Source organism: Phaethon aethereus (genome assembly GCF_964289735.1).
Source record: "Phaethon aethereus genome assembly, contig: HAP1_BTS, whole genome shotgun sequence".
NCBI classification, from domain to species: Eukaryota; Metazoa; Chordata; class Aves; order Phaethontiformes; family Phaethontidae; genus Phaethon; species Phaethon aethereus.
The window spans coordinates 144,122-165,634 of record NW_028114049.1 but is presented as its reverse complement, the minus strand read 5'-3'; the positions used below and the strand labels follow the sequence as shown (position 1 = coordinate 165,634).

The following is a 21,513-nucleotide window of genomic DNA, read 5'->3' as shown; positions in this document are numbered from 1 at the left end:
GGTTCTTCACCATAGCCTAGGATAGGGAAGTAGAGGGCTGCAAGGTAGTCTGAAATGTTGGGCTCAGCCTAGAATGACAAGCAGCCCGCCCTGGCTGCTGCGGTAGGCAGGGAGACAGCCAAGGAGCAGGGCAAAGGCAGCCGTTAAAGCAGCAGCCGACAGCCAGTCACTCCTGCATAGCAGGTGGGACAGTGTGGGCTGCAGAGCCAGAGGGCTCTGCTGCTAACGCTGGCGACAGGTCAGCAGCAGGGCCTCTCCAGAGAAGGTGACACGCAACGCAGTCTTTCGAAAGGTCCTTGGTAATGGCTGTCACCTGGAGTCCTGTGGCCGGGACAGCAGGGCCATCAGCCCGCAGCTCTGCAGCAGCAGCTACGAGTACCGCTGAAACACTTTTGGTGGCGGATGCTGTTCTGTGGGTTGTGTTTGGGGGTTTTTTTGATCATTTTGTTGAGGTACGATTATTCCTTTTCAATCAGGTGACAGGACTGGTGCCGATCTTCTCTTTCGGGAGCGTGTCCTGACATCCTTTGTCACCCAGAGCTTCCCCTCTGTTCCGAAGAGGAGCGATGGCCACAATGGGGCAGGACTCCTGTGAGTAATGGCTTTCCCAGCAGGACTTGGACGTGGTGAATCCCCAAAGGCAACGGACGCGGCTGGTGCTCCATCCCTGAGTGTTGATGTGCTGACAGCCTAGAGTGCATTCTGGGGCGTTTCCTGAGAGCAGCCAGGCGTACCCAGGTGTTTTCAGGTAGAGACAGAAAAGCACGCCTTATACCTCCGCTGCCACTATGTACAAGACTTGGAAAGGTGCCATTGCTTGTAGAAAGGTCTGACATCAGTACGGTTCCCTTCTGTGCGAGCTACTTGCTTGTTTTCATCAAGTTACGAGCCGGCAAAGGGAAGGCTTGACCTGATAATGCAATTCAAGACTCTAGAGGGAAAGGAAGGTAGCCCGAGGCACAGAAATCGGAGCGTGGCTTTGTTGGACTTTCGGCAAAGGAAGCGGGGGAACTGACTCTGTTCCCAAACTGTTTCTTGGCCAGTAAAGGTCAATGGCAGTGTTAGGCTTCTGCTGAGGGTTCTGTGTCGGAGGTTAGAGCTGCTTGTCCTGGCTGCTTCTGTAGAGAACTTGACTTTTAAAATATGCCTTTGTGCAACAATATCCCCTCATCTCTTTCCTAATGTCATTGTCCTGCAGTCGTTGTCGAGGGAATGGCTCTGCCACAAAGGATCCTCTTTCCCCCGGAGAAGATTTGCATGGACTGGCAGCAACGACAGAGGGCTGGAGCGGGTCTCCACAACCTGGGCAATACGTGCTTCCTCAACTCCGTCCTGCAGTGCCTGACGTACACCCCGCCTCTGGCCAACTATCTGCTCTCTCGTGAGCACAGCCAGACCTGTGAGTCCTTCTCGGAACACCTCCTCGTCAATCTGCTGACACTGCCAGAGGATTCCGAGAATCTGGAATTTGATTTAGGAGAGAAGCAGCCCTTCCAGCCCAGCGTCTTGGTCCCTATGCCTGCACGTTCAACCCTCTCTGCGGCTTGCATAGAAAACTTCTGTCCGCTTAGCATCCCTCTGAAGAAAGTTATCTACACACTAAAATGTCCCCGACTTGTTGGGACATTGACGACTTGGGAGGAGTGGAGACTCTCCTTATAACTTCAAGGTCTCTCTTAGGTTTCCCATCGCTATGGATATTTTGCTAACCTGAGAAGCTTCCCTCCCTCCCTCCCTCCCTCTTCAGGTCGTCAGCAAGGCTTCTGCATGATGTGCAGAATGGAAGCGCACGTTAACAACGTCTTGCGTTCCTCAGCCAGTGCCATCCAGCCTTGGGCCGTCATCAGTGTTCTCACACGTAAGTCCTTTCAGGTGCTTTGACACGTTTTCTGCCGTTGTTGGAGGAGAGAACGACTAACTTCTTCTTTCTCAGGAATAGGAGGACATTTCATGCTTGGCCTGCAGGAAGATGCCCACGAGTTCTTACGCTATACTGTCGATGCCATGCAGAGAGCTTGCCTGAGTGGAAGCAGCGAGTAAGCACAAGCAAATCACCTTTCCAGTGTTGCCGAGCCCTTTGGACTCCTCCATGTGCTCCCATCAAGGAAAACCCACGGCCAGGGTTTTCGGACAAAGTACCTTCTCGGAGGCGGTAACTCTCGGCCTTACCATGTATTTCCAGCTGGGACATCTCTTCTCAGTCGACTACCATTGTCCGTCAAATATTTGGGGGCTTTCTGAGATCCAGAGGTACGTTTCCACAAGTGCTGCTCTCCTTGGAACTGCCTGTGCCCTTCTGTCAGCCTGTGACAAACAGCTGCTCGTGTGACTGGCGTAGTAGGTGTGACGAGCAGAAAGCGGCACAGTCGACTTCCCCTATCGCTGAGCATTTCCATTTGCCTTCCAGTCACGTGCCTGAGCTGCAAAGTGGCTTCCGATTCCTACGAGGCATTCCTGGACGTGCCTTTGGATATACAAGTACGAGGGTTTGTCATTGTGCTTCAAGACCCCCCAAGGGCCCTGGAGCTTTCCAGAATCAGCACAGTTGGCTTAGGAACGCACACTACAAACACAAATGAGAGCTCGGTGGTGCCTGTGGAGTGGAGTGCACGGTGCCCTTCTGGGGAGGCCATGGCAGTGGTCTCCCTGTAGGTGCTGGCTTTAAGCCGGACAAGTACGTATCGTCCTCTCTGCACCCTTGACGTACTCTCATGCTTCTCCCCTTTGCCCTCCCTCCACACCAGTCTGGCTCCTGGCGTGGTGGGTTGTGTTGTTTTCACTCTTGATGACTCTGTGCACCACCAGGAGCTGAACCGCGCGGTGCCACAGAGAGGTAGCTCCTGGTGGCCCTAGGAATCCCTGGGAATGGAGGGCAATGCTCAGCATAATACCCTCTTTCTGCCACTTTCTGGGCACCGCTTGAGGGTTCAGGGTGGGTCCCCTCAGCGTCATCGAGCTGGGTTTTGGCATAAACTAAAACTGGCCCTTTTGGCGAGGGCGTGTCCTCAGCTCAGTGCTCTCCTTTCTCACTCCTCCAGGCAGCCCCATCTGTCACCGCAGCCCTGGAGGATTTTGTGAAACCGGAGCAGCTGGATGGCGAGAACTGCTTTAAATGTAGCAAGTAAGACGATTACTAACGACATATTAATACCGGATCCGGCGGGAAGGTGCTGCACGTCATCGAGCAGAAGTTAGCATTTCACGTAGGTTTAACGTACAGTAGTGAGACGCGGCTGTTGTTCTGTGTGGCCTTACGGTACCGAATAGCCTTGAAAGAGCGTCGAGGATGTGTGAGATATGAAAGGTTGTCTGGCCTTCTGGCGGGGGGGAGAAAAAGGTGCACTGAAGGGTGCATTTCATCCCTTGGCTCTGTGCTTGGTTTCAAGGTGTGACAGGATGGTTGCCGCCTCCAAGAGGTTTACAATCCATCGTGCACCCAGGGTTCTCACCGTGTGTCTGAAAAGGTTTGCAGACGTCACCGGCGGGAAGATCAGCAAGGTGTGTACGCAGTCGGAGCGCAACTTTCTCTCCGCGGAGCAGGAGGTGTCCCAAAGCAGTACGCTCTGTCACAAGTTGGTCATGGTGGGCTTTTTGAGTCCCCTTCCGGGGAGAGGAGAGTCCCTGAGGGAAGACCAGCATGTGCTCGGCTTTGGCAGAGCTGCTTTGGCTGGCAGCAGCTTCCTGCCAGCTGGACATTGACATTTTGCTTCAGGGAAAACCACGTGTCCCTTCGCTCCAAAGATGTATTTGTGCCCCTCGAGCCTTTAGTCTTGGAATGCTCTTTTGTGTAGTATTTCTGGATCATTTCTGAGCCCTCCTGGTTGCTCCGTAGCTTGTGGAGTATCCCGAGTACTTGGATCTTCGCCCGTACACGTCTCAGACCGCTGGAGAACCGCTCCTCTATGCCTTATACGCTGTGCTGGTGCACCGCGGTGGCCGCTGTCATGCAGGACACTATTTCTGCTACGCAAAGGTAAAGTGCAACTTCCTTCCTAAGAAGGGACGAATGGGTGCTTGGGAAGACAAACGTGCGTGGCAGTCTTTCTGGTAGCCACAGCTGTCGGCGAGAAGGTCTCCTGCAGGGCTGGATTGGATTTGTTTTGGCATGCTCTTGGTTCTGCAGCTTTCTGCTGGTGTTTTTGTGGAGAAACCACGCAGTTCATCTCCAGCTGTCGTTGCCTTTTCTTACAGGCCAGCAATGGGCTGTGGTACAAAATGGACGACGCGTCTGTGGATCAGTGTGGCGTCGACACAGTTCTCGGGCAGCAAGCCTATTTACTGTTTTATGCCAGGTGAGAACCAGTATGAAAATGCGTTCAGAACACCTCTCCTTTTCCCGGTTTTGCTCTTTTCCTTCTCCTCCTCTGGAGTGTTTCTCTTTCTGCCACAGCAGCAATTACTACCTGCATCACTCCGTTCTCTCGAAGCTGAACGACCCCACGTCAACCACTCTCTTTCCCTAGCGGGCTTTAGGCTGCTGCCCGGGGGTACACGGCTACTCGTCTGCTGTCTGACGGTGGCTAATGCAGAGAGCAGCACTTCAAGGGGGCCTATAGGAAAGATGGGGAGGGCCTCTTTCTCAGGGGGTGAAGGGGTAGGACGAGGGGTAACGGTTTAAACTGAAAGAGGATAAATTGCGGTTGGATATGAGGAAGAAATTCTTGACGGTGAGGGTGGTGAGACACTGGAAGAGGTTTCCCAGAGAAGCTGTGGATGCCCCCTCCCTGCAAGTGCTCCGGGCCTGGTTGGATGGGACTTTGCGCAACCTGATCTAGGGGAAGTTATCCCTGCCCGTGGCAGGGGAGGTGGAACTAGGCGATGCCTTCCGATCCAAACCGCGTGATGCTTCTGTGATTCCATGAAACGGAGGCCCTAAGGGGTATAAAGGCGAGGTCTTGCTCCGGCAGGGGCAGACATGGTGGGAAGACCCCAAGCGAATTGCCCATTTGCAGTCTCGGTTATGATTCTCTCTGTCCTGGAAACCGCTCCAAGAAAATGACTGAACCCCAGAGACGGCTGCAAGCACAGCCCCAAATGGAGACCACCCTTTTTTTTCTCCAATCAGGTGCTCTGCTGTGAAAATTGCAGAAGGGGCTCCTACCTCGCCGGCACCATCATATGCCCCTTCCTTCCTCAGCCAGTGGGGGGCTGAGAGCAAGCAGGCGGCTTCTGTGGGGCCACAGGGTCTGCCTCATCGGACTAAGGTAACTCTGGGGAGGTGGGTCAGGGCCCCACATGGACAGTGCGCGTCTTTCTGGGATCTTGGCATTGCTCTTCTCCCTCCCGCACTGCAGCTTTCTTCCCAGCCGCAACGCTTCTCCCTCTCAAAGCATCCCCCCTAGATCCGTCCCACTTGTCTGCCTTTGGCCCTTCTGCCCTTGCAGCCCTCCAGGAGAGCCTTTGGGAGGCCCTTAGCTGTCCCCTGCCACAGCTTCTGGGCTTTCCCCGCTCTTCTGGTCCTTTCAGGAGGAAAGGGCAGGACCTTTTCACAGCTCTCTTTGCAGGACGTGGCGGTGGGCCAGGAGGACTCTGCAGAGGACGGCAGCTGCTCCACAACAGCCAGCACCAGCCAGCTACCCTGGGCAGGCGCACGGGAGGCGTCTGCAGGCTGGCCGTGCCCCGCCTGGCCGGGCGGGCTCAGCATCGCCTCCTACGTGGGCTTCTGCTTGCGCCGCTTCTTCTGCGGCTGCGTGAGTTTGGTGTCCAGAAAGAAAGCCGCGTGCCCAGTCTACTGTCAGCCATTGGACCGTGTGCTGCCCACCGCGCGAGAAGACAGCGACAAAGCGGAGCACGGGTTCAGCCCTTCTTCCCGCTGCCAGAGGAACGGTGCCAGGGAGAGGGCCCGCAGCAGATCCCCGCAGTGGGGCAGTGATCTCCGCAGCTGGTTCGTGGACTCCACGGACTATGACATCTCGGCAGGGAGGAGGAGGAGAACTAGTCCTCCAAGCCACGACTGTGCTCCCAGGGATGGCGCAGCTGCAGGGCCCTCCAACGGCAGCTCCCCCTTGGCTCCCGCACCCAGTGCTGCTCAGGAACAGAAGCTGCTGAGGAGCAGAGAGCGAAGCAGATCCCTGCAGCGCAGCTATAACCTCCGCAGCCGGCTCGTGGAGATCACGGACTATGACTGCTCAGGAAGGAGGAGGAGGAGGAGGTGGAGAACAAGTCCTCCACATGAGGAACGAGCCCCAGGGGATGATGCAGCTCCAGGGCGCTCCAATACCATCTCCAAGTGGGCTCCCGGGGCTCCTTGGGAGCAAACCCTGCCTGGGCAGAGGGAGCGGAGCACACCCCCACGGCGAGGCTATGATCTCTGCAGCTCAGCTGTGGACACCACACACTTTGACCCCTCAGCAGGGAGGGGGAGGAGGAAGAGGAAGGCCTCAGTGCCCTAGAGATGCTCATCAGACAAGCACACAGGGTGCTGCGGTGGTGACGGGGGCAGATTGTGACCCTGCATGAGGGAGGAGCACAGCACCTGACTGCTGCAATGCCGGACAGGAGGAGGAGGAAGAATCCAGGAAGCACCAAAACTGGCCCCGGCAGGGACCAGGCTGCACAAAGGGCACCAGCAGCCCACGCGGTCCCTCCTGCCATGGCTGCCTCTGGCCAGGAAGAGCTCAGAGAGACCTTCCAGAGAGTTGGGCAGCTCTGCCAGCTGGCCCGCCTGCCCACATGTCCCTCGAGGAAGAGCTTTAATCTGCGTTCAACTTCTGGGATCACCTTGCGAAAACAGAACTCATTAGTAAACAACAGGCAGAAAAGCCCAAGCCAGAATTAAAAACACTTGTTGGCCTTGTGCGTGTAATTTATGGCTGTTTTCTTCCCTGTAGGTTCTGAGGCAATTGGTGGAAATACCCAGTCCAAGCGGTTTCTGTTAGGGGACTTTGAAAGCTGTGGGCGTGCTTGTGCCCACCTGCACTCTCTTGTTTTTAAATATGGAGTTCATGTCCCTTGAACAGAAATGGGCTGGATGAGCCAACAGCGAGCGGGACTGAAAGGGTCGGAACTGCCAGGTCCACAGCGTGCTGCTCAGTGGCACCAAGTCTCTCCTCAAACTGTAGGATAATTTAGGAAGGAAAAGACAATCAAGTCCAACCATTTGCTTAGCACTGCCAAGTTCACCACTAAACAATGTCCCTAAGTGACACGGCTACACATCTTTTTAAATCCCTCCGGTGATGGTGACTCCACCACCTCCCTGGGCAGCCTGTTCCAATGCTTGACCACTCCCTCCATAAAGACATTTTTCCTAACATCCAGTCTAAACCTCCCCTGGCACAACTTGAGGCCATTTCCTCTCGTCCTATCGCTGGTGGCTTGGGAGAAGAGACCAACACCCACCTCACCACAACCCCTGTGTTTCACCACAAACCCGTCTCACCACAAACGCAGTCCGTATCAGCCCATGGCAAATGGTAGGGCTGTGTTTCCACCCCTGGGGCAGTCAATTCCAGGTGTATTGGACACCCCTCCAAGTGAAAGCAAACTGTGGCCTGCACTCTGCCGCCAAAGGGATCGAGAAAAACGCGTTAGCAATATCAATGGTGGCGTACCCCTTGGCTGCCTTTGACTCCAGTTCATATTGAAGTTCTAGCATGTCCGGCACGGCAGCGCTCAGTGGCGGCGTGACTTCATTCAGGCCACGATAGTCTACTGTCAGTCTCCACTCTCCATTAGACTTTCACACTGGCCATGTGGGGCTGTTAAAGGGTGAGCGAGTCTTGCTGATCACTCCTTGGCTCTCCAGCCGACGAATCAGCTCACGGATGGGGATCAGGAAGTCTCAGTTGGTGCGATATTGCCGCCGGTGCACTGTTGTGGTAGCGATCGGCACCTGCTGTTCTTCGACCCTGAGCAACCCCACCACAGAAGGGTCCTCTGAGAGACCAGGCAAGGTGGACAGCTGTTTAATTTCTTCCGTCTCCAAGGCAGCTATACCAAAAGCCCACCGGTACCCTTTTGGGTCCTTGAAATACCCTCTCCTGAGGTAGCCTATGCCCGGGATGCACGGAGCCTCTGGGCCAGTCACAATGGGGTGCTTCTGCCACTCACTCCCAGTTAGGCTCACTTTGGCCTCCAGTACAGTCAGCTGTTGGGATCCCCGTGTCACTCCAGAAATACAGATGGGTTCTGCCCCGATATGGCTTGATGGCATCAGGGTACATTGTGCACTGGTGTCCGCTAAAGCCTTATATTCCTGTGGGTCTGATGTGCCAGGCCATCTAATCCACACAGTCCAATAAACTCGGTTGTCCCTCTCCTCCGCCTGGCTGGAGGCAGGGCCCCTCTAGTCCTGGTCATAGTACTCGTCACCCACTTCTTGTAAATAGGAATCAGAAGTCCCTTCAAGAGGATCAGAGGTGAGATCAGCTCTTCCATTCTTTCTGGGGAACTGCCCACTGGAAAGTGGAGCGACGATTTTTCTGGAGGAACCTGAACCCCCTTTTGTAATTGTTTTCCCTTGCAGCTCGCGTACTCGTGCCTCTAGGGTCGAGGTGGGTTTTCTGTCCCACCTCCTCATGTCCTCTCCGTAGTCACGCAAGTGAAACCACAGGGTGGCTCATGGTGTGTATCCTCTATATCTTCTCTCTTGAACAGAAGAGCGCTTACTCCTAATGGCTGAGACACTGGTCCGTACGGGTGGAGGATAGGGCATATCCTCTTTGAATTGCCGGAACTCCCGGGACACTTTCTCTACAGCAGAGACGCAGGCCCGTAGGGAGGAAGAGAGACTTTCTTTGTATTGCCGGAGTTGGCCAGCCAATTCATCCACCGTTGGTCTCTCTCTGTCTTTCCAGGCCATTACTGCTAATGAGTTGGCATATGAGGATGGTGCACTCCGTACAAACTTCTGCCACATAGGTCGCGTGCAATTGACTTCATCTGGATCTTTGGATGATTGTCCATTGTCCAAGTCACCATAAATCACTTCCAGCACAGCTAGCTCCCTCAGGTACTGGATCCCTTTCTCCGTGGTGGTCCACTTGCCTGGGTGACATAGAACATCTTCCTTGAAGGGAAGCCTTTCCTTCAGACCTGACAGGAGTCGTCTCCAGAGGCTGAGGACTCGTGCAGCTTTTCCCATAGCTTTGTCAATGCCCCCTTCCCTAGAAAGGGAACCCAGCTGCTTGGCTTCCCTACCCTCTAATTCCAGGCTACTGGCCCTGTTATCCCTGCATCGGAGCAGCCAGGAGACAATGTGCTCACCTGGACGAAGGCTGAAATCCTGTCACACATCTCGCAGTTCTGTCAGGGATAGAGATTGAGTAGTTAGCTCTCCTTTTAGGAGTTCTTCCTCTTCCTCCTCTTCAAGCAATGACCTGCTCTCTTCCCTCTTCCATCATCATGATGGCCCTGCTTCAGAGCCCTCTGCCTCCTCACTCTCTTCCTCTGGCTCCCTCTTAGAAAAAGCTTCTTCGTCCCTTACTAAATGAGCTGACTTCTCCTTCCAAGATTTCTTCTTTTGCAGAATTCTTCTTTTATATAGTTATATAAATTATTATATATATTATTATATATAATATTATAATATGATATATATTGTAAAATGTTATATAATTATATATATAATACAAGTCCTCTTTTGACTGATACTGGGATAGGCTGGTTCTCTGGCTCAGCTGCAACAGTCTGAGCAGATACAGTGCCTCTTGCAGGGGTTGGAATAGTGGCAGTGCCTGCCGCCGGGGTTGGAGTATTGGCAGTGCCCGTCGATGGGGTTGGAGTAGTCGCAGTGCCCCGACACGGGGGTTGGAGTAGTGGCAGTGCCCTTTGATGGGGTTCGAGTATTGGCAGTGCCCGTTGATGGGGTTGGAGTAGTTACAGTGCCCACTGCGGGGGTTGGAGTAGTGGCAGTTCTCACCTCGGGGGTGGGAGTAGTGGCAGTGCCCATTGATGGGGTTGCAGTAGTGGCAGTGCCCGCCGCGGGGGTTGGAGTAGTGGCAGTTCTCACCTTGGGGGTGGGAGTAGTGGCAGTGCCCATTGATGGGGTTGGAGTAGTGGCAGTGCCTGTCGCAGGGGTTGGAGTAGTGGCAGTGGCCGTTGATGGGGTTCGTCTACTTGAGGCTGGCCGGGAGGTCAGCTGGGGGGTGAAGTCAGCTGGGGCCACCCCCCTGCTCAAGCAGGGCCACCTGCAGCCGGTTGTCCATGACCGTGTCCAGAGGGCTGTGGGCCATCTCCGAGGATGGAGACCCCACAAGCTCCCTGGGAAGCCTGTTCCGGCGTTCATCCCCCGTACAGCACCCTTTGCACTTCCCCTTGCTGAACGGCATGAGGTTCCTGTCAGCCCGTCTCTCCAGCCTGCCCAGGTCCCTCGCAATGGCAGCAGGATCCCCTGGCTTAGGAGCCGCTCCTCCCAGCTGGGTGCCATTCCCCAACTTGCTGAGGGTTTGCACTGCCCTTATCGTCCAGACCATTAATTAAGGAAGGTGTTAAAGAGGATCGGTCCACGTCTTGGCCCCTGGGAGACACCGCGAGCTACTGGCCTCGCACTAGACCGGTCACAAGTGGTGTTCCCCAGGACTTTTCAGCAGGGCCTGTTGCGGTAGGACAAGGGGTAATAGTTTTAAAGTGAAAGAGAGGAGGTTTCAGCCAGATAGGAGGAAGAAAGTTTTGACAATGAGGGTGGTGAAACGCTGGCACAGGTTGCCGAGAGACGCGGTAGATGCCCCGTGCCTGGAAACATTCCAGATCGGGCTGCACAGGGCTCCGAGTCATCTGATGTCGTTGAAGATGTCCCTGCTCGCTGCAGGGGGGTTGGACTAGACGACTTTTCAAGGTGATTCTATGACTGGGGCCAGTTCTGTTTAATAACTTCGTCCATGATCCGACGAGAGGATCGAGCACAGACTCCTGAAGTTTGTAGATGACACCCCGATGTCTGGGAGTGTTGATCTGCTTGATGGTAGGAAGGCTCTATATAGCGGCCTGGACAGGCTGGCTGGGCCGAGGCCAAGTCTATGAGGTTTAACAAGGCCAAGTGCCGGGTTCTGCACTTGGCTCACAACAACCCCATGCAACGCTACAGGCTTGGGGAGGAGTGGCTGCAGAGCTTCCCCGCGGAAAAGGGCCTGGGGGTGCTGGTTGACAGCCGGCTGACCATGAGCCAGCAGTGTGCCCAGGTGGCCAACAGCATCCTGGCCTGTGTCAGCAATGGTGTGGCCAGCAGGAGCAGGGCAGCGATCGTGCCCCTGTACTCGGCACTGGTGAGGCTGCACCTCGAATCCTGTGTTCAGTGTTGGGCCTCTCACGACAAGAAGGACGTTGAGGTGCTGGAGCGTGTCCGGAGAAGGGCAACCAAGCTGGTGCGGGGTCTGGAGCACAAGTCCTCCTGCTGTGAGGAGCAGCTGAGGGAACTGGGGGTGTTTAGGCTGGAGAAAAGGAGACCGTGGGGAGACCTCATCGCTCTCTACAACTGCCTGAAAGGGGGTTGTGGTGAGGTGGGTGTTGGTCTCTTCTCCCAAGCCACCAGCGATAGGACGAGAGGAAGCAGCCTCAAGTTGTGCCAGGGGAGGTTTAGACTGGATGTTAGGAAAAATGTCTTTATGGAGAGGGTGGTCAAGCATTGGAACAGGCTGCCCAGGGAGGTGGTGGAGTCACCATCACCGGAGGGATTTAAAAAGATGTGTAGCCGTGTCACTTAGGGACATGGTTTAGTGGTGGACTTGGCAGTGCTAAGCAAATGGTTGGACTTGATTGTCTTCAAGGTCTTTTCCTTCCTAAATTATCCTACAGTTTCAGGAGAGACTTGGTGCCACTGAGCAGCACCCTCTGGACTTGGCAGTTCCGACCCTTTCAGTCCCGCTCGCTGTTGCCTCATCCAGCCCATTTCTCTTCAAGGGACATGAACTCCATATTTAAAAACAAGAGAGTGCAGGTGGGCACGAGCCTGGGGTTGGTCGCCGTGCCGTTCCTGAACCAGGTCGCCACGCCTCTGAAGGCAAAAAGTGGTGCCGAAACCCGGGAATCGTCGCCTGGACAGGTGAACGGCGGCCGGAGCGGCAGGACCAGCCCGGCGGGGAGGACGCTCCCGGACCAACAAGGAGGATGGAAGCCCTTGTGAAGGTCGTATCACAATTACATAAGCAGTGGGGTATTGATTGTAAACCCAAAGGTTTTACACTCGCAGTTGCGAGACTTTTGCAAATTGGAGCCATTGCCCAGCCGGTGGATATTCTCCACCCCGAAGTGTGGGATAAATGCACTAAAGCGTTAGCCGAAGAGACGATGTCCTCGGGTCGTGGGAAAAACCTTAAGTCGTGGGGGAAAGTCGTACAAGCCCTGCAGAAGGCTATACAAGAACAGGACACCTGGAGGGCGGCAAAGAACTGTTTGTTGGCCACCCCGAAACTGGGAGTCGGGGCAGCCACGCAGACTTTGCACCCCCCAGACGATGACGATTCTAGTCAGCCTAAAGATCTGCCAAAGGCCGACACGTCCCCTCAATTCCCGAACCCCGACCCGCTTACGGAGGGACAGAAACGAGCTAAACTCTTCTGGGGTAAGCTAGCCGAGGAGGCCAGGGGCGCCGCGGAGAAACCAGAGTCTGAGGAAGCCTGGGCTACACCACCGCCCTACGCGCCCCAAGATGGCGCCGAGCAAGAAGGCAAAGGGCGGGGCGAGGATGCCCTTGGCGGGAACAGGGAGGAAGCGTTAGCGTTAACAAGCGCACACAACCGGGAAGGGGAGGAGAACGAGAAAAAGAGAGGTGATGAGGGTGACCGGGAAGGGGAGGAGAGCGCGAGCGAAGGGCGGAAAGCCAATCAGAGCGGCCATCCGAAAAAATGCCCTTATAGGGCAAACACCCCGCCGCGCAGAGGGCGGGGCGAGCCAAGAGGGTGGGAACGGCCCGCCCGCAAGGGAAGCGGGCGGGGCCGGAGCCCAACAAAAAGGTACTGCAAACCGGAAGTAACCAGTCAGTCGAGTTCCGACTCTGGATCAGACACTAGCTGGGACGAGTGGCTCACAACCGATTCAAACTCAGAGGAGGAGGAAACGGAGATAAACAAAGTCAAGAGCCAAAATATTCCCATCCAAATTAAAGAGGAACCGCGAGGGGGAGAAATCCCTCTCACGGACTGGAGGAAAATAAAGATTGCGTGCGCCAGCTGGGCCCCATCGGCCGCGCTAGCGTTCCCGGTCCGGGTGACAGATGGGGGACAGAGGGTCCACTCGCCAATAAACCCTAAGGATATCCAAGCGATTGTTAAGGCAATTGCGGATAAAGGGCTTAATTCTGCCATGGTCTCCACCCTCATAGATGGTGTCTTTGGGGGAGACGATATGCTCCCGTTCGATATAAAACAAACTTGTAGATTGATCTTCGACGGGGCAGGGATGATTGTTTTTAAACAAGAATGGGAGGACAACTGTGCGAGACAACTAGCCCAAGTAACCGGGGCGGATCACCCGCTACATGGCTCCAGCCACTGCCAGTGGCTGCCACATCGACCTCCCAAGGAAGATCATGGATCGGCCCCAACGGGGACCAACGGTCTTCACAGATGCATCCTTGGCGACCTCAACCGCAGCGGCAGTATGGCAATCAGGAGGAGAATGGCACTGCATTAAAACGACCGATTGTGCGCTTTCAGTCCAGCAGCTAGAAGCGATGGCCGTAGTACTAGCGTGTGGACTGTTCCCAACAGAACACCTCAACATAGTGACCGATTCGATGTTCGTGGCTAAGCTTTGCTTAGCCATGTCGGGGCCCGGCGTGTCAACATCCACAGCAGCTCTCATGCTGGAAGAAGCACTTTTTTCCAGAAAGGGCACCATATCGGTCATCCACGTCAATAGCCACAACCCAATCAAAGGTTTTTTCCAAACCGGCAACGACAAAGCAGACGCTGCTGCAAAAGGGGTGTGGACGCTAAGAGAAGCCCGCCAGCTACACGAGTCTCTCCACATCGGAGCTAAAGCGCTAGCAAAGAAATGCGGGATCTCGGTCACTGATGCGAAACACATAGTAGCCACGTGTCCCCATTGCCAGAAAGCACCACTGTGGTCCAGTGGAGTCAACCCCAGAGGCCTTAAGGCCTCCGAAGTGTGGCAGACGGATTTTACGCTCTGTCAGTTGCTGAAACCTCGAGCGTGGCTAGCAGTAACCGTAGATACATATAGCGGAGTGATCGTAGCCACACAACACCTTAGAACCAACTCCAAAGCGACCATCCAGCATTGGTTGACGGTCATGGCGTGGCTTGGCGTCCCTAATCAGATCAAAACAGACAACGGCCCGAACTTTGTCTCCAAATCAGTCCAGGCATTTGCTTTGAAATGGGGTATCACCTTAACACACGGTATTCCGTATAATAGCACAGGTCAAGCTATAGTCGAACGAGCAAATCAAACTCTGAAATCTAAATCAGAGGTGTTGGCAAAAACAGAAGGTTTTGCCAATGCCGTTCCCCCGGGAGACCAAGCACGCCTGCTAGCGACCGCTCTTTTAGCACTAAATCAGTTCCCCAGGGGAGGAGAGGTGAATAGCCCCACCCAAAAACATTGGGCCGCTCGAGCGCTAGAAGAAGGCCCGTTAGTTATAATCAAAAATGAGCTGGGAGAATGGGAACAAGGGTGGAGGCTAGTCCTGACAGGGCGAGTATATGCTGCTGTCAAAAGAGATGGCAAAGTTAAGTGGTGTCCGCTTAAGTCTATTAAACCGGACCTCCAGAATAAAGCTAATGAAAACTGTGAGTTTTTGCCCACAGGACAGGATTATCGGACGTCCTTGTAACCCGTACACCCCGGTGGCGAGAGAGGACGACAAGCCGACAAGCATCCTGTCCGCACCTGGGAGCTCCACACTGGTGGAATCCAAACAGCAGCGACCTAACCTCCAAAGGGGGAGGCTACGATGTCTTTGTGTGATCTTGATTTTAGGGCTCGTCACTATAGGGCAAGCAGTATCAGAACACCATCCCCATCGGCCATTTAAATGGTCCCTCCTTCGATTCGATGATCAACAAGTTATCGCAACCCAAATTACATCAGATGCGCCAAGTTTTAATGCCTCTCTGTGTCAGCTTGTCCCGAGAGACCGATGCTGGAGGTACCTAGGATTTTATATGTGTCCCAGCTCGAACCCGGGGAAGAGTTATTGCAACTACCCTAACCAATATTACTGTAGCTACTGGGGATGTGAGACCATAGCCCCTGCTTGGATACCGGGTAGTGGCAGAGACAAATACCTGAAAGTCCAGTGGGGTCCATATAAGTGCATTCCACCACAAGCATGGCGAGGGCGCGGAAATTGTCAGTATCTCTTCTTAAATGTTACTGAGCCCCAAGAAGACAGTTGGTTACTTGGGAAAATGTGGGGGATAAGGTACACAGAACCAGGGACAGACAAAGGTGGTTTAATCCTCATAAAAAAGGAGATTATCCCGAATGATCCACTGCCAGTAGGCCCCAACCAAGCAATCAGGCCTAACCCGGTTCTTATCCCGAAAATCACACCATCACCACATAATATTGTAGCTAGTACCAAAGTTACCGCACCCAGAGCAACACACACCACCGAAACTCCCAATCAAAATTCTCTCTGGAAAATGATGCAAGCTAGCTATCAACTACTGAACAAAACTAACCCAAATCTTACGGAGCATTGTTGGCTGTGCTACGGAATAAGACCACCCTTTTATGAGGCTGTAGGAGTAAGTGACATACCCAGACGAGTAAATGGCTCAAATACGGCCCAGTGTATATGGGACACAGAAAAGCAAGGAATTACATTAGCGCGGGTGGTGGGAAGTGGCGTGTGCGTAAGTAAAGTCCCAAAGCACAAAAAACAACTATGTGCTAGCGAGACACAAGATAAAACCCCTGCAAAATGGTTAATACCGGCCAGCAATACCAAGTGGGTGTGTTCCACTATGGGAGTTACACCTTGTCTATCGTTGGAAAAATTTGATAAATCCTCAGAATATTGTGTCCAGGTAACTATAGTCCCCAAAATCTTTTACCATAGCGAAGACTTTGTCTACGACTCACAGATTACCCCGGAACATCAGCTGTCAAAACGAGAACCCCTTACAGCACTAACAATAGCTACTCTAATGATCGTAGGAGGTGCGGGAATAGGTACAGGAGTAGCATCCTTGGTGCAACAGAACAAAGAACTTAGCGCCCTGAGGTGGCAGTAGATGAGGACCTGGCTAGAATCGAACAATCAATAAGTGCATTAGAACAATCAATTAGATCACTATCTGAGGTAGTGTTGCAAAATCGAAGAGGGTTAGACTTGATGTTCTTGCAACAAGGGGGAGTGTGCGCTGCACTAAGGGAAGAATGTTGCGTATATGCGGACCACACCGGAATAGTGAGGGACACTATGACCAAATTACGAGAGGGATTAGAAAAACGGAAAAGGGAACGAGAGGCACAACAAGATTGGCTTACATCGTGGTTTAACCATTCACCATGGCTGACCACTCTGATATCTACCTTGACAGGGCCGATCGTAATTATCATGATAGCATTGATCTTTGGACCCTGTATATTGAACAGACTCGCATCGTTTGTTAAGAGCCGACTAGAGAAGGTCAACATCATGTTGATAGAACGCCAAGAGCTGCTTTAAGAATGTTCCTGTCAAAATTTCCTTTAACTATCCCCAGTTATACCCCGTTGCTCCCAGGTGCCCCCCAGTCACTTCTCGACGTGCCTTGTGTTTTCTATTCAAGTTCGTAATCTGTATATATTTTTTAACATTATTATAACGCACTGACTAAGAGTAGGATGCATTTAGTATGTTTCCTATCCAAGGTTACGAGATATATATTCTTTAAGATTGCTATATTTTAACCAATTTAATTTATTAATTAAATAGTAATTTAATTACTGTTACTATTAATTAATATAATTAATAATAATTTATTTATTATTATAAATTAAAAAATTAATTTAATTAATTTAATTACGCATAGGGAGGGGGGAAATGTAGCTAGCTAGGGTCTGGCGGCCGGAAGATATCGCGCTAACGGAAAGTTAGGGCCCCTCTCCTGAAAGCCAATAGCGTTTAATTTATGATGCAAGCAGACGGAAGTGAGGTTATAAACCTAAGCTATATAACGCCGTGTCCCAAACTAATAAACGCCATTTGCCGTCTACAACATTGGTGTCAGCGAGCTGATGGCCCGAGCGGCCTGGGGTTGATCGCCGTGCCGTTCCTGAACCAGGTCGCCACGCCTGCGAAGGCAACACAAAAGGAAGACTAGGGAAAGTGTACATGGTATATGGCCCAGGCTATGGAAAAGCCCAAGAGAGTCAATGTCTTCCTCACCTCCATCTTTACTGCTCGGACCAGCCTTCAGGCACCACAAGGCCCTTGAGACCAGAGGGACGCCTGGAGCAAGGAAGACAACTCTCTGGGTTGAGGAGATCTCTGCTCTTGGGACAGACGCCCTGGCGTGGGAACCACAGTTCGTGGGGGCTCGTGTGCCTGGGGGCCACCAAGTGCCGAGATCGGGCAGTGTGCGGGTCATGTCGGGGTGTGTGTGTCAGCGGGTGTAACCACTAGCGTACATCCAACCAGTTCAGCCAGTCGGTAGAAGAGCCCTGGGAGGCAGGTATTTAGGGACCCCGAGTCTGGACTAGGCACTGGCGAGCCCCGAGGGTCTGTGAGTTGGCTACTTGAGGGAGAAGGTGGCCCAAAGCACCTCCTGGGGAAAGCGTGGGGTCTTGCGGCCAGGTCCTGATAAGGCCATAGGGCTGGACCTGGAGGGGAAGTGGCCTTTCTGTGAGAGAGCAGCAGCAACGTGCGGAGCTCTGCCTGGGGACAGGCGATGAGTTAGCTGAGAGCTGGTAGGCCAGGGTCAGAGGGCAGAACAACGTGGGCAGCACTGTGGGTGGGTGGACGGACATCTGCTCCAGACCTCCTGATCGGGTGGCTGAGGCCTTCTTCAGACACCTGGCAGAAGCCTCATGGTTGCAGGCCCTGGAGCTCACGGCACAGTTGAACTGTCCCAACTGCCTCTGCTGCAGAGGCACCACAGCAAGGTGCAAGGCACCCAGGAGGGTTCTGGAGCTCACTGAGCACATCTTCTGGGCCAGGGTGACTCGGGAGGCAGTGAGCTGAGGGGCCCTGTGGGCTCACAAACAAGGAAGAGCTGGTCAGGGATGTGCCAGTCGGGGGTGAGAAAGCAGAGTGTAGGATCCTGAGAGAAGGGCACAAAGCAGGAAGATAAAAAACGGTGTCAGGAGGCTGGCATGGGTGAGACAGGAGATCGAAGAGGAAGCACAGAGAAGGTGGAAGGTGGCTGCCTTCCAGCCTTGGTCTTTCTGGGATTCAGTGCTGGAGAGAGCCATTTCAGTGTGCACGTGTTTCTGTGTGTGACAACTGGTAAAATGAGAAGATCTTCGACCCAACTCCCACATAGCCGCAGGACCTCAGACCAGCTTTTGGAGATATCCAGTGCTGGCCAGTGCTGGAAATGGCGACGTGACAGACAAATGCCTGGGGGCACCTTCCCGGTCTGTCCATGGCACCAAGGGCACAGACCGGCCTCCTCTCTCCTGCACCTGCACGTCTTGGCTTGGCACCTCACACCCACTGCAGCGTGTCCTCGCCCTGCACGGTGACACAGCTCAGCCGGCACTGGTAGTGTCCTCTCCCGGCACTTCCCAGCTCAGCCCAGCCCCTCCCCAGCTCTCCCCACAGCCCCTGCTCTCTCTCCAGCCCAGCCCAGGAGAGCAGCCCAGCCTGGGCTGGCCCCACGGCAGTGCCCACCGCAGGGTGCTGCAGAGCTCTGGGCGCTCACCCCACAGCCCCAGCCCCTCGGAAGGGACAGCAGCTGCTGGGGGGCAGGGAGGGCTCTCGGCCTCCCCACCAGCCCTGGGCTGGAGGCTCAGCCTGGCCGGAGGAAATGGAGGTCAGTGCAACTGCAAGACCCCGGGTATCAGCTCCAGGAGGTGCCCACCACAGACTGCCTGTGCCCCCTCGGGGCCAGCCCCTCTCCCCAGGCCAGCACGAGTCTGGGTCCAGCAGCAGAGCAGCCTGCCCCGAGCCGGGGCCTGCAGAAGGGGGTTTCTCTGGCTCATGGATTCCTCCCTGCAGGCACAGGAATGCTCCCTTGCTCTTCTCCAGGGACATCGCAGGTTCCCCAGGTGAGCGTGTCCAGGCTGGCCTGGCCGGCTGCTCCTGGTTCCCCCCACGTGCTCCCTGCAGGGCCCTGAGCTGGCGATGCTGCTCTGCAGAGGGAGGGGGCTGTGGTGCCCTGGGGCCATGGGCTAACCTTGCCCTGGCCGTGCTGGTCAGGGTGGGGAGCAGAGCCAGCGGGACGGGGATCACTGCTGCTCAGCCCCTTCCTGTCTCCCCCGACTGCTCAGTAGCCAAGGACAGGGCTGGGCAGGACACGGGGGTGTCTCCAAGGGCAAAAGGGCCAGGGCAGGGCTTGTCCTGGGCCAGGGCTCCAGGGAAGCAGCAGCCCCGACTGGCAGGCGGCAGAGAGGGAGCGCCCAGGGTGGCAGCAAGGGGCAGCCCCAAGGGCGACAAGGGCTGATCCTGCATGGGGCAGCTGGGCATTGGCCTCCTGAACCCCTCCTGCACGCTGGGGCTGCTCCCCCAGCTCCACAGGAGAGGTGAAGAGATAGGAGCTCAGAAAAAGAATTTTTGGCTGGCTCCTTTATTGAGTTTTTCTCAACAGGGAGCCTGGATCCAGGAGCCATATGTACCTGAGGTCTTGGGAGAAGAAAAAATAGGTTAGGAGGCCAAGATTAAGAATAACAAAGGTACAAAACAAAAAGCAAAATGCAAAAACAACCCCCAAAACAATGCAAAGGGAAAAGAAATACAGAAATGAAGAAAAGTTAGTCCTGGGTTTTCCTGAAGTACATTGGGAGTGCTTGTGGCCTAATGGGCACCTTAATCAAAAGTAGATCATATAGAAGTATTTTCCACAGGGCATCCTTGATTTCCTTGTTCCTCATGCTGTAGATGAGTGGGTTGACTGCTGGAGGCACCACTGCGTACAGAACTGCCACCACCAGGTCCAGGGATGGGGAGGAGATGGAGGGGGGCTTCAGGTAGGCAAATATGCCAGTGACAAGAAACAGGGAGACGACGGCCAGGTGAGGGAGGCACGTGGAAAAGGCTTTGTGGCGTCCCTGCTCAGAGGGGATCCTCAGCACAGCCATGAAGATCTGCACGTAGGACACCACGATGAACACAAAACAGCCAAAAAGGAACACAGAACTTATTAGAAGAAGCCCAAGTTCCCTGAGGTAGGAGCGTGAGCAGGAGAGCTTGAGGATCTGGGGGATTTCACAGAAGAACTGGTCCACAGCATTGCCCTGGCAGAGCGGCAGTGAAAATGTACTGGCCGTGTGCAGCAGAGCATGGAGAAACCCACTGCCCCAGGCAGCTGCTGCCATGTGGGCACAAGCTCTGCTGCCCAGGAGGGTCCCGTAGTGCAGGGGCTTGCAGATGGCAACGTAGCGGTCGTAGGCCATGACGGTGAGAAGACAACACTCTGCTGAATTGAAAAAGAGAAAAAGAAAGAGCTGTGCGGCACACCCCGAGTAGGAGATGTCCCTGGTGTCCCAGAGGGAACTGGCCATGGCTTTGGGGACAGTGGTGGAGATGGAGCCCAGGTCGAGGAGGGAGAGGCTGAGGAGGAAGTACATGGGGGTGTGGAGGCGGTGGTCGCAGGCTATGGCGGTGATGACGAGGCCGTTGCCCAGGAGGGCAGCCAGGTAGATGCCCAGGAAGAGCCCGAAGTGCAAGAGCTGCAGCTCCCGCCTGTCTGCGAGCGCCAGGAGGAGGAAGTGGGTGATGGAGCTGCCGTTGGACATTGGCTGTTTCTTGGCACGGGGGCACTGTTCAAACAAGGAAGGGAGAGGGTAGAATTAGGAGAGACTCCTCTGAGCAAAGCCCCTCCATTTGCCATAGCAACACCCCCAGCTGAAATGCATTTCCTTTCCCTGCGCTGTGCTGGCTGAGTGTCCCAGCAGGACGGGCCAAGCAGACAGTCGGGGCTCCCGCAGAGGAGATGTTCTAGCGAGAGCGTCAGCTCCTTGCCCAGCAGGCAGCGCCCAGAAGACATCGGCAGGGACGGCCCGGAGAGAGCTGCCTGAGCGCAGCCTCCCGCAGCGCTTGTCTGCAGTTCCCCCCGGCCCCGGCCCCTGTCTCTGCTGCCTGGAGCTGTCCCTGCCCGCAGCTCTTGCTCTGTCCCCAGGTGTCCCCTCCCTGCCAGTGCTCACAGAGCCCGTCCCAGCGCTGTGTGCTCAGCTCTGCCCTGCAGACACCTCCCAGCAGCAGGGCCCTGCCCTGCCCTGCCCTGCCGGGGGTTGCTCCTGCCATGCAGAGCTTCTCCCAGCAGTGCCCTGGGGAGCTCCCCGGGCAGGCTGAGAGCTGACCCCGGCAGGCGGCAGAGTCCCTGTCCCGGCACACAGCCCCTGGGGTGCAGGGACCCTGCTCGGAAGGACAGCCCTGGGCACCCCTGGCTGCACACCCAGACGCACACCTTCCCAGCCATGCCCAGAAGGCAGCCGTCGTGCCTGTCCCTCCGATGGTGC

General features: G+C 54.8%; 1 protein-coding gene across 1 annotated transcript; it reads right to left on the bottom strand.

Moving 5' to 3' along the window:
* Window positions 1-19,806: 19,806 nt before the first annotated feature.
* On the bottom strand, window positions 19,807-21,285 carry LOC309416341 (olfactory receptor 14A16-like; the record flags this gene model as incomplete). Its single annotated transcript, XM_082015903.1, has 1 exon — window positions 19,807-21,285. Exon 1 carries the CDS (start codon window positions 20,788-20,790, stop codon window positions 19,807-19,809), a length of 984 nt encoding a protein of 327 aa, XP_081872029.1. The 5' UTR covers window positions 20,791-21,285.
* Between the last annotated feature and the right edge of the window lie 228 nt (window positions 21,286-21,513).